The 12,531-nt window shown below is 42.7% G+C and overlaps 1 protein-coding gene across 7 annotated transcripts in view; it reads right to left on the minus strand.

The window, feature by feature from the left end:
* Nucleotides 1-204: 204 nt before the first annotated feature.
* The window catches only part of mzt2b (mitotic spindle organizing protein 2B), a 37,032-nt gene continuing 24,705 nt past the window's right edge, over nt 205-12,531 (minus strand). For 6 of the 7 annotated variants that reach the window (XM_078226902.1, XM_078226899.1, XM_078226901.1 and 3 more), the window contains one exon: nt 205-1,353. In XM_078226902.1, coding sequence (XP_078083028.1) covers nt 1,172-1,353 — 182 coding nt within the window. In that variant the 3' untranslated portion in view covers nt 205-1,171. Of the gene's footprint in view, nt 1,354-11,633; nt 11,720-12,531 lie in introns of all 7 variants that reach the window. The other variant, XM_078226900.1, reaches the window with a different exon arrangement.

Here is a 12,531-nt window from a genome sequence, read left to right on the forward strand (position 1 = left end):
ATGTAATTCTAAATTTAGATGCGATTCTAAATTGAAAAACATAGACTTTTAATAAATAAAGACGTTCTGCCTGAATCAAGAAGTTATTGAATGTGTTGATATGAGCTTCACTTCCTTCATATAGACATAAAATTGAGATTCTTTTGAACCCAGTTTGTTTTTCTGTTCCCGTTGGCCCAAAATACAAAGCTGTACAGCAACATGGATGATACAAGAAGTTTATTTGGAGCAAGTATCTCCTCTGGGAGACAAATACACACACACACACACAGTACAGCATAAATAGTGCTTCATCTATACATCGACATGTAACTGATTGTAGTCAGTAGCTAGGGTATCTATTAATCAGATTAGGATACCATGAAAATTAAACCTTTGTGGACTGACGGCACAGGAGGGAGTGGGGTAGTTCACAACATCAAGTTACAGAATTAAAATCCAATTTACAGAGTGGGTGTGCTCACGGTGGATCTTGTGAATTTGCATGCTGACAAAGTGACGTTTTGTTAAGGCTCTGACTTAACTCGTCAGCACTCTGCCCAAATTTGCAAATTCCAGCACTTACTGTCCATAATGTTCTCTCATTAAAACTGAAGGTAGATGGAGTTAATCAGAGCAGCCATAATCTTATTGACTAGCAGAACAGGCTTGAGGGCGGAGTAGTCTATTTGCTATGAAATAGTGGACAATACTTTCCCAATTATTATTCTGCACTGAAGCGAGAGAGGTTCTGATGTCCAGGGTGAAGTGGGAAATCTGTGCTCTGCCTACCTGTCCATATGGGAGCAGTACATGACACATCCCTGGCTTCATCATGTGAGCTATCTCATGAAATTAGGTTGAAATTAACCCACCTGAAAATTGGCCAGCATCTGTTCCATTTACATCAGCACTTCAATCGTTTTATGTTGAATCAGTGTGACAAATATGAAAGAGAAGAAAATCTAGAGATGCTGGACCACACATACGGTGTGAAAGGTCACTGAACCAAGTCATACTTTCCTGCAAACTTGCATCAATGCAAATAATCTGAAGTGATCCCAAGAGTCTGGTTTCAATAGTTGGAAGAGAATGCATGGAGAAAAAAAATTCAAGGGCAGAAGCCCTGCTTTAAACACCCCGAGGCCAGCATTGCTGTCATCTTTACATCAGACGGTAAACATTCTTCAGACTACTGGCTGGATGTTGTCTGTGTGCTGCTGCCACTTCCAGTACTTTTCCCAGAACCGCTACCTTTGGGGACTCTGGTGGCGCTGGGCTGCCGCGGTACCCGCTGGCTGGATCCCTCGCGGGTGCTGCTTCGCTCCATCTGCGTTTGCGCACCACTGATGGCGGTGTTGGATTTATTTCTCACTGCGGAGTAAAGCAAGGGGGTGGGTGGGGAAAAGAAAGCAGTCAATTTTGCAACCAAGACATTATGGTATCTAAAAAACATCACACACTCTACCAGAGGCAATGTGCCCCCTGTCGCTAGTGTTCCTCCAAGAAACGATGGGCAGGAATACCGGTGTGTCCTGCTGTGATGTGAAATGCAGCAATGGCTGCCCCATAAGTACACTGTTTATTCGATCCTCTCTAGTCTAAAGGACAATCACCCACAGCAGCTTTCAATAAACGCAACAGTCATGATGCCAAAAGGGAGATAGGAAGTGGTTATACTGGCACAGTTTAATCCTTGCTTCCCCAGTATCAGTCTTGATAGCTGTTCAGGTAACGTAATTAACCTTGGTGTCACTGTGGAAAGGGAGGGGAGAGGAAAAACAAAATCAGGAATCCTACTCCTAATCAATGTTGACAGAACGTGCAGAAAGATTTTTTAAAAAGAGAGAATGGCAACATATAGTTCTTCTTCTTTGGAAAAGGCTTGCATTGTCTTTTGGGCGTCAGCCATCGAGGAAAGAAATAATAAAATTTTCATGCAATGGTGTGGTGATCCATCACAGGCAGGAAAAGCAGAGGCAGAATCACTCTCCCTTGTTCAGTCCCTACTAGCGAACCACAGAGTGGCAAAGATAGCAGTGGACAAGGCCACAATCAAGACCAAACTCATTTGCTGAAGGGGGGGTTTGGGCAGGGGGTGGCACGGTGATTAGCATTGCTGCCTCACAGCGCCAGGGATCCGGGTTTGATTCTCGGCTTGGGTCACTGTCTATGTGGAGTTTGCACATTCTCCCCGTGTCTGCGTGGGTTTCCTCTGGGTGCTCCAGTTTCCTCCCACACTCCAAAGACGTGCTGGTTAGGTGCATTGGCCATGCTAAATTCTCCCTCAGTGTACCTGAACAGGCGCTGGAGTGTAGGGGATAAATAAACTTTTAACTTTGGACTGAGATTGGGGGTGGGGGGGGGAGGGGGGAAGAGAAAGTGTCACAAACGTCAATGATGAATTAGTTGAAATTTAAAGCAGCTTTGTTTTAGTAACGTGCCACCTCTTTCCTTTTAATTTCTGCATGATTCTAAGGATTTATCTGTGGAGCTGTGCAGATAACCAATGCTACTTTGCAAAGCTCCAGGATAGGGTTCCTAACCCTAACCTTCCACTACCCACAGGAGGTGGATCACAGGGTTTGCCAATTGCTACAACTGCACAGTTAAGGTGAGGAGATGAGCATGTGAGGGGTGGTGGGGTGAGCCTATACCTTGCAACTCTTGTGTGCATGGCTTAGATTCTCTGTTGTTGCAGCAGACAAACTACCCTGAGGCAGGGAGAGGCAAAACGTTCATCTCTCCCAGAACTGCTAATGAATTTACAGAAAGCAGAGAGTCTTAAATCTTTATCCAGATCATCCCTTCTACATGCTGAAAATTCATTACTTCCTATCAACTGAAATTATTCTCAGAGATGGATTCCCAGAAAATAAATTCTGTTTGCCAATAAAAAAAAAAAGAGGAAAAGGGAGAGTACACTCTTTTGCTTGGAAGCTGTTATCACTAAAATACTCCTTGAATTTGAAAGCACAATAAAAGTATGGCTCTCGTACAAGCTCTGATGTTGTTCTCATCAATCAACAGAGTGAGTGGAGAGAAGATTCACAGTCAGAATCAAGCTTCTGCATGAAACAGAGCCATTCCTGCTATGGAGAAATTTAATGGCTAGCTTGGTAACTCAGACATTTTGGAATTTATCAGACGCTCTCCGAATCACCAATATTGTTCATTCAACTTTGAAAATGTTATCGCTGATAAGACACGGGAGCTTTTGACATCATCATTGTGCCATTGAAATTTCAATAATATCTGAATGTGGACTATAAGCTTTGAACACCTGTTCTGTGTGGGTAATGAATCAGTTTCTCACCCCTCTACAACAGCGTTAATGGACATCTTTCCTCCCTGTCTCAGAGGAACACTAGCAATCGTCCAAAGCATTTCGGAGAACTGGAAACAAAGTGGATTAGAAAAGCAGCTTTTAGCATAGCAAATAAAAAAGGAAAGGTGAAAGCCAACTACTGGCAGCCTAATTGTGCTCCCCTGCCATTGCCCATAGCACAAAACTACAGCATAAAGCAAGCCAGGTCTTCCACAGTGCCAGCAGCGTGGTAACTCACAGCCAAGATAGGAAGTCAGATTGCAGGAATTCATAAATCAGCAGGTAACAAGCGCATCTATTCCAACAACAGGTACCAGAAGGATCATTCTAGGACTCAATTCCACAGTGACTGCCTCGCGTCAATGGAGTGACTGTTCTGAACACAATCAGTCACCTGGCCTGCTGAGCACACAGGTCTGCAATCCAATAGTGTTCACGCCATTAGCAGCCTCAGGCAGTGCCGGCTGCGTTTGTTGTCTTCAGGCCAGGAAGCAGCAAGTCAAGTATAAAAAGGTGAAACTCACACTGTACAAGATCCCATAATCTCAGTGATAATAATTAACTCTAGTCTTTGATTAGCATTAGGGAATCTTTTACCCAAATTTCCACGCTAGGTCTCAGCTTTGAATGTGCAAAAATCCAGAAGCACATCAGGTCAGCTTTATCTACGTACTATTGTTACCCGTTTTATAGCTCCTACTGCAGCAACAGGGTGTGGCAACACACAGGCCTTTTGCACCAAGAGGAATTAAAACACAATCAGCTCATGTTTCCTTAAATGTGCTTATCCCACTGTTGTTCTTTCACAGGAATTGCACTGCTGCCTCACAGCACCAAGGACCCGGGTTCAATTCCCAGCTTGGGTCACTGTCTGTGCAGAGGTATTAAGTTCTCCCTGTGTCTACGTGGGTTTCCTCTGGGTGCTCCGGTTTTCTCCCACAGTCCGAAAGGTGGCCTGGTTAGGTGCATTGGTCATGCTAAATTCTCCCTCAGTGTACGTGAACTGGCGCCGGAGTGTGGCGGCTAGGGTATTTTCACAGTAACTTCATTGCAGTGTTAATGTCATAGAGGTTTACAGCATGGAAACAGGCCCTTCGGCCCAACTTGTCAATGCCGCCCTTTTTTTTCAAACCACTAAGCTAGTCCCAATTGTCTGCGTTTGGCCCACATCCTTCTACACCCATTTTACCCATGTAACTGTCTAAATGCTTTTTAAAAGACAAAATTGTACCCGTCTCTACTACTGTCTCTGGCAGCTTGTTCCAGACACTCACCACCGTGAGAGAGAAAAAATTGCCTCTCTGGACCCTTTTGTATCACTCCCCTCTCACCTTAAACCTATGCCCTCTAGTTTTAGACTCCTCTACCTTTGAGAAAAGATGTTGACTATCTAGCTGATCTATGCCCCGTAAGCCTACTCGTGTCACTAATAAATAAATTTGAAACATCACATACGAGGGATTTTACAAGGACCTCTGTCTGTCTTTCTGTGAATCACTCTCAACACCAAGAAACATATTTATAGAATTCGACTGCTCGATCCGCCCCATACATTTCAGTGTTTACCCTCCAAGTTAGCAAACTAGTTCTGAACCACCGCTCTCATCCAGTCACAATCATCAAGCCTTTGGATAACTTTCAGGTCCTCACAAAACAAACTGGGATCTGTTTCTTCCTCTGAGGTGGTCAGGAATGCATTTCTGTGTCAAAGGTACTTAAAGGCATGCTATGGTTGCTCGTGGTAAGAGCTTTAAAGCAAGAATGTCTAAACTCCAACCTTAAGCCCAGACTCTGACATCTGAAGCCCGGGCAACTTGGGCGCATACTTCTTATTCGCTGATTTAGCATGTTTGAATTTTGTGGGCCTGAAGTGTAGCTGTTGGTGGAAATACTACTTGCCAACTCAGCTGAAAATCTGTTCGTATCAGCAACTTTATGTATTTACACACAAACATCAAACATGAACTTCAAAATTGAATGCACCTCTACAAAAATAAATTAAAAACTTGTACAACTCTATTTAAGGATATCCTAACCGAAAGGTTCATGCAGTCTCCAATCCAGAATGTCAATCACACTCATCAATTAGACTCACCTACCAATAATTAGGTGCATTTTGCACTCCATCTTTAGGGTATAGAGTGAGAAACAGAAGGAAAGGGAAAGAAATTGATAGGACCAGCCTTTTCCACATGATCGCTTGCAGCCCAGGCTTGCCTTGACATCTGTGCAGCTCACACCTCTCTTAAGCCAACCTGCTGGGTTGGCAACGCAACACATCTGCCACTGAGGTGCAGCAATAAAGAACCGCAGTTTAATTTGATTCATACTTTGCAGGAACATTTGCTCTTTGTGAAGAGGATGGGAAGAAACAAGGAAGGATAATCCGAACATACACCGCAAATGCTTGCAAAACGAGAATCAAAAAAATAAAAATAAATGGTGACCAGAAGATGGGATCTTGCACTTGCGGTGTCAGTTGCAATATCATGGGGCTAATCTCTAAGGTGCAGGCTAAGTCTAACACTTCAGCAAGAGCAGCATGTTATGTGCCTTCACTGCTGCAGACAAATTACACTCACTCAAAGCAAAGAAACGGAATTAATTCTGATGTTAAAAGGGCAGTGAATGTCCAGGTGTGAGAATGCCCAACTACTCTATGCTTCTTTGCCAAAAAGTGATCAACTGGAGACAGAATAACAAAGCAATTAACTAATTACCAGGATTGAAAAGGCTCAGAAATTTGAGAACAGAAATTAACTACACTTAAAGGCATAACATTTGTGTATCATGTAGTTCTCTGAAGGCCCTAAACAGCATAAAAAGAACAAGGAAGATATGTTTAGCCCTTTGAACCTGCTCCTTCAGCCCATCTGAATCATGGATTCTGCTCCCAAATTTCCTGTGGGGAAAGTTCCGTGCACAATAATTCCCAGAGCAAATCAAGTATATGATTTTCTATCTCTGAGTTTCCACCTTATAAAGGGAAAAGTTTTATCCAATTTCATGATACCATAGAATGCCATTATTGCAATTTATCATCTCATTTTGAGTTAATGGGTTCTCAATCATAGCAATAATCTAAGGAACTCAGCAGCGTATTAGAGTTTAACATTCTAGTTTCTTGGGAATTGGATTGTTTCAAATGTATTAGGTTCTGAGTAATTGCCAATGTCTTTCAGACTTTGAACTTTCAAGCTATGCAGCAGCCATTCGAATTAAGCTTGGGTCTTGAAACAAGGGTAAATGTGAAATTGGAGCTGTTCTTGTAGTTCAATTTCAAGACAACCAGAAAGCAGATTGGTGCAACATCAAAACACCATCCTTCACTGTCAGAGTTCAACCTCTGTAACCTACAGTCAGCTGTCAGCAATCAATCTATTTCTTCAGGATCCGAGGGAAGTTTGAATGATCTCATATGTATAAAAAGGACCAAAACAATGACAAAAAGACAAATTCAGGGTTATGCCTATGTGAGACTAACAGCATAGGAACTAAAAAATGCCATCTTAAAAGGCAGGTTAATTGTTGCTGGTTTCGTTCTTACTATACAGGTTGTTTAGGCCAGCAACAGTGCATGGCAACCTTTTGCATCCAGAGGAATTAAAACACAATCAGCTCATGTTTCCTTAAATGTGCTAATCCAACTGTTGTTCTTTTACGGGAATTGCAACACACAATATATATGGGATTTTAAAAAGATCGGGGGAATTCATAACGGGGAATAAAGAAATTGCTGAGGAACTAAATTCGTACTTTGCTTCACAAAGGAAGACATGAATAATGTACTGGGATTTCTGAGAAACACAAGTTTTAGTGAGGAGCTGAAGGAAATCAGTATTAGTACAGTAATGATTTTGGGGAAATTAATGGAGTTGAAGGTGGATAAATCGCCAGCGCCTGATAATCTTCATCCCAGGGTATTTAAAGAAGTGGCCCTAGAAATAGTGGATCCATTGGTGGTCATTTTCCAAAATTCTTTGGACTCTGGACTGGTTGCTATAGATTGGAGGGTAGCTAATGTAAGCTCACTATTCAAAAAGGGAGGTATAGACCAGTGAGCCTAATGTCCATAGTAGGGAAGTTGCTAGAGTCTGTTATCAAGGATTTCATGGCTCCAACACTTGGAAAGCAGTGGCATAATCAGACAAAGTCAGCATGGATTTAGGAAAGGAAAATTATGCTTGACAAATCTACTCGAATTCTTCGAGGATGTAACAATAGAGTTGACCAGGGGAAACTGGTGAATGTGGTTTATTTAGACTTTCAGAAGGCTTTTGACAAGGTCTCACGTAGCAGATTACTATGTAAAGTTAAAGTGCATGGGATTGTGGGTAGTGTCATGAAATGGATAGAAAGCTGGTTAGCAGATAGGAAACAAAGAGTTGGTATAAATGGGTCTTTTTCTGATTGGCAGTGAGTGACTAGTGGGGTTCCGCAGGGATCTGTGCTGGGACCCAAACTGTTCACATTAATTAGTAATGATTTGGAAGAGGGAACTGAATGTATTATCTCCAAATTTGCAGATGATGTATGTGCATTTAGAACGGAACAACCTCATTAGTGACAGACAGCATGGTTTTGTAAGAGGGAGGTCGTGCCTTACAAATTTGGTGGAGTTTTTTGAGGAAGTGACAAAAATGGTTGATGAAGGAAGGGCCGTGGATGTCGTCTATATGGATTTCAGTAAGGCATTTGACAAAGTCCCACATGGCAGGTTGGTTAAGAAGGTTAAGGCTCATGGGATACAAGGAGAACTGGCTTGGCCATAGGAGACAGAGGGTAGTGGTCGAAGGGTCTTTTTCCGGCTGGAGGTCTGTGACCAGTGGTGTTCCGCAGGGCTCTGTACTGGGACCTCTGCTATTTGTGATATATATATAAATGATTTGGAAGAAGGTGTAACTGGTGTAATCAGCAAGTTTGCGGATGACACGAAGGTGGCTGGACTTGCGGATAGCGAAGAGCATTGTCGGGCAATACAGCAGGATATAGATAGGCTGGAAAATTGGGCGGAGAGGTGGCAGATGGAGTTTAATCCGGATAAATGCGAAGTGATGCATTTTGGAAGAAATAATGTAGGGAGGAGTTATACAATAAATGGCAGAGTCATCAGGAGTATAGAAACACAGAGGGACCTAGGTGTGCAAGTCCACAAATCCTTGAAGGTGGCAACACAGGTGGAGAAGGTGGTGAAGAAGGCATATGGTATGCTTGCCTTTATAGGACGGGGTATAGAGTATAAAAGCTGGAGTCTGATGATGCAGCTGTATAGAACGCTGGTTAGGCCACATTTGGAGTACTGCGTCCAGTTCTGGTCGCCGCACTACCAGAAGGACGTGGAGGCGTTAGAGAGAGTGCAGAGAAGGTTTATCAGGATGTTGCCTGGTATGGAGGGTCTTAGCTATGAGGAGAGATTGGGTAAACTGGGGCTGTTCTCCCTGGAAAGACGGAGAATGAGGGGAGATCTAATAGAGGTGTACAAGATTATGAAGGGGATAGATAGGGTGAACGGTGGGAAGCTTTTTCCCAGATCAGAAGTGACGTTCACGAGGGGTCACGGGCTCAAGGTGAGAGGGGCGAGGTATAACTCAGATATTAGAGGGATGTTTTTTACACAGAGGGTGGTGGGGGCCTGGAATGCGCTGCCAAGTAGGGTGGTGGAGGCAGGCACGCTGACATCATTTAAGACATACCTGGATAGTCACATGAGCAGCCTGGGAATGGAGGGATACAAATGATTGGTCTAGTTGGACCAAGGATCGGCACAGGCTTGGAGGGCCGAAGGGCCTGTTTCCTGTGCTGTACTGTTCTTTGTTCTATGATACAAAGTTGGGTGGGTGAGCTGTGAGGAGGATGCATAGATGCTTCAGCGTGATTTGGACCAGCTGAGTGTGTGGGCATGTGCATGGCAGATGCAGTATAACGTGGATAAATGTGAGGTTATCCACTTTGGTAGCAATAATAAGATGACAGATTATTACTTGAATGGGTGCAATTTGAGAGAGGTGCATACTCAACGAGACCTTGGAGTCCTTGTGCATCAGTTGCTGAAAGTATGCACTCAGGTACAAAAGGCAGTAAAGAAGACAAATGGTATGTTGGCTTTCATAGCGAGAGGATTTGATTATATGGATAGGGATGTTTTGCTGCAATTGTATAGCGCATTGGTGAGGCCACGTCTGGAGTATTGTGTGTAGTTTTGGTGTCCTTATCTGAGGAAGCATGTCCTTGCTATAGAGGGAGTACAGCAAAGGTTTACCAGGCTGATTCCTGGGATAGCAGGTCTGTCATATGAGGAGAGACGAAGTCAGTTAGGATTATATTCACTAGAGTTTAGAAGAGTGAGAGGGGATCTCATAGAGATTTATAAAATTCCAAAAGGATCAGACAGGGTAGATTCAGAAAGAATGTTTCCGATGGTAGGGCAATCCAGAACTGGGAGTCATAGTTTTAGGATAAGGGGTAAACCTTTTAGTACTAAGGTGAGGTGAAATTTCTTCACCCAGATATTGGTGAATCGATGGAATTCACTACCCCAGAAAGTAGTGAGGCCAAAATGTTGAGAGATTTCAAGGAGGAATTAGATATAGCTCTTGGGGCTAAAGGGATATGGGGAAGTGGGGTAGGGAAGTGGAAGAAGGTGAGATCAAGATATTGAATTTGATGACCAGCCATGATCATAATGAATGAACAACAGGCTTGAAGGGCCGAATGGCCCACTTCTGCTTTTAGTTTCTATTTATGCTTCTCTGTGAATCCCTTTTAACACCTGGAAACACATAGAATTAGACTGTTCGATCCAGCCAATAACTTGACGAGGCCGTTACCAATATGATAGTGGCAGGATGAAGGGGTTGCCTTGAAGAGGTTTGAATAGGTTGGGCCTATACCCATTGGAGTTTAGAAGCATGAGAGGTGATCTTATCGAAACATACAATATATTGAGGGGACTTGGTAGGGTGAATATCCAGAAGATGTTTCCCCCTGTGGGGGAGACTACAACTAGGCATAGTTTAAAAATAGGAGATCTCCCTCTTAAGACAGAGATTAGGAGAAACCTTTTCTCCCATATGGTTACTTCTTCCCCAGAAAGCAGTGGCGGTTAGGTCATTGAATTTATTGAAGGCAGAGTTAGATAGATTTTTGTTAGGCAAAGGTTATGGGGGGCAGACAGGAAACTGAAGCTGAGGCCACAACCAGATCAGCCATGATCTCATTGAATGGCAGAGCAGACTCAAAGGCTGGAATGGTCTACGTCTGCTCCTATGTTCCCCATGTTCATAGGGACTATATAAGGAAACAGCCTTTCCCATTTTTCTCCCAATTCTTTGAGAAACAGTCCTCGACATTCCTACCTAAATCTGACAATGTATTGTTTGATTAAAGTTTCAGAGCTTAATTACAATGCACACAATAAAACAGACAACTGAGGGGTTGTTTCTCAAATTCTGGACCACAAGGTTACCTCTGTCCTTCCGGGGTCAATACAAGACAGTATTTGCTGACTTATAAGCGTATCAAGTAACCTTTTGTTGAAGGTCACATCAATAAAAATATTCTCTGCCACATTAGGACTATTTTTCTTAGTGCTAAAGTTAGAATGGGGAGGTTAGGATAGGAACATATCAATATTTGGAAGGGATCGCTGTTCTAAACCCAAAGGTGGACAATTACCTCCAAAGCTCTAAGGGGAATATTGCGTTATTGCAGCTTAGGTTTAAAAAAAGTGAAAATTAATCACTTCAAACACTATCCAGTACAACTGGTTACGGTTCCATTGGACTCATCAGGAGATACCTATATCAATAGCTAACAGTATCACAGTTAAGCTGCTGAATGGATAGCCTGAGATGGGAAGAGTCAGCTGGCATGTTCAGTGAACAAGGCTTATTTTCAGTTGGTGACCTGATGTGGAATCATGCCTTTGATACACAATATTCCTACATGCTAGCCAAGTAAAGGAAGCAGCCAAGCAGACATGCATCACTCCATATAAAAGCCCCGCACACCACTTGAAAACTTTTTTTTGCTAATTCAACTAATATATCTACAGAGTCCAGAATAAATATCACAGGAGTTTATTAGTTTATCACCGATACCTCACACCTGCAGACATCTTAGGGTTGGAAAATTCCATCTTCAAATCAACACACATTAGAAAAACACTGTGCGCTTTTTAAACTTGCACAATTTGAGACTAGAACCACCCAACAATTTGGTCACAACTACAGGTTTCTACTAGTTATTATTCGTGGACTGGTTTCAGTACACTGCAACAAATGTTAGATCAGCAACATTCATGTCAGGCTACAGTAGAAATCTTTACCGAGTCAATGGGAAAAGCCATTATCGTCATCAGACCTGCATTGCTACTAATTTGCCTGGACCACACATAGCAGACGGACAATCTTACTGTGCAGAAACAAAAGGACAATTATCCCATAGAAATTCTTCCTCCTAAACAACTTTCAGTTGTGCCAACAGTTGGGACATAAAGGGGCTCCCTGTACAGATTGGGTCTGAGGGAAAACTCGAAAATTCATCAGGAAACTTGAAGGCTTTCAGAAAGCAAAAGATGGATTATTTTTATTGTACATATACATCCTGCAAGACAGTGATCTGGTGTGAAAATCATTAGGCTATGGTTATCTAGTGAAATCCTAGACTCTCACTTCAAAAACCTGAGGTTGAACCCAGTCTTTAAAGAAATTTAAACTTCGATCCTGATATCAGAAGAAGCTTCCTCAGCTTCCTAATGGTTTCCTACATTGAGGGTGGAGTCGATGAGGTCAGAAAAGCACAGGTTTCTATCTTACAGCAACGTGCTGTTTATCAGCTGATTGTAACTGCTGTCGGCACTGGTCTTTGAGAAAACTTACAGCCCAAACCTCCCCAGGTTTCCTTACAGAATCAGGTGAATGCTGTAATACAACTAGTTAAACTAAAGCTTTAGCCATCATTGTGACCACTTGTCAGATTATAACTCCACAGCTGGCAAGGATCGGAATCAAAAGGCAGCAGTAACAGAGATAGGAGCTCCCAGCACCAAAGATCCAATGAATGGTTACTTTGAACAAGGCACCCATATGGAAAAACTGAAGCTTCTTTATGGCCCTATTTGCAATGCTGGAGAATAAACCTGACAATGTGCACATAAAATGTTACAGATCCCAGGTCCTCTTGTCATCCTGGCTCCAAGTAATGACTCGATTGGGGAAATTAAC

Source organism: Mustelus asterias, chromosome 13, assembly GCF_964213995.1.
Source record: "Mustelus asterias chromosome 13, sMusAst1.hap1.1, whole genome shotgun sequence".
Classification (NCBI taxonomy): domain Eukaryota; kingdom Metazoa; phylum Chordata; class Chondrichthyes; order Carcharhiniformes; family Triakidae; genus Mustelus; species Mustelus asterias.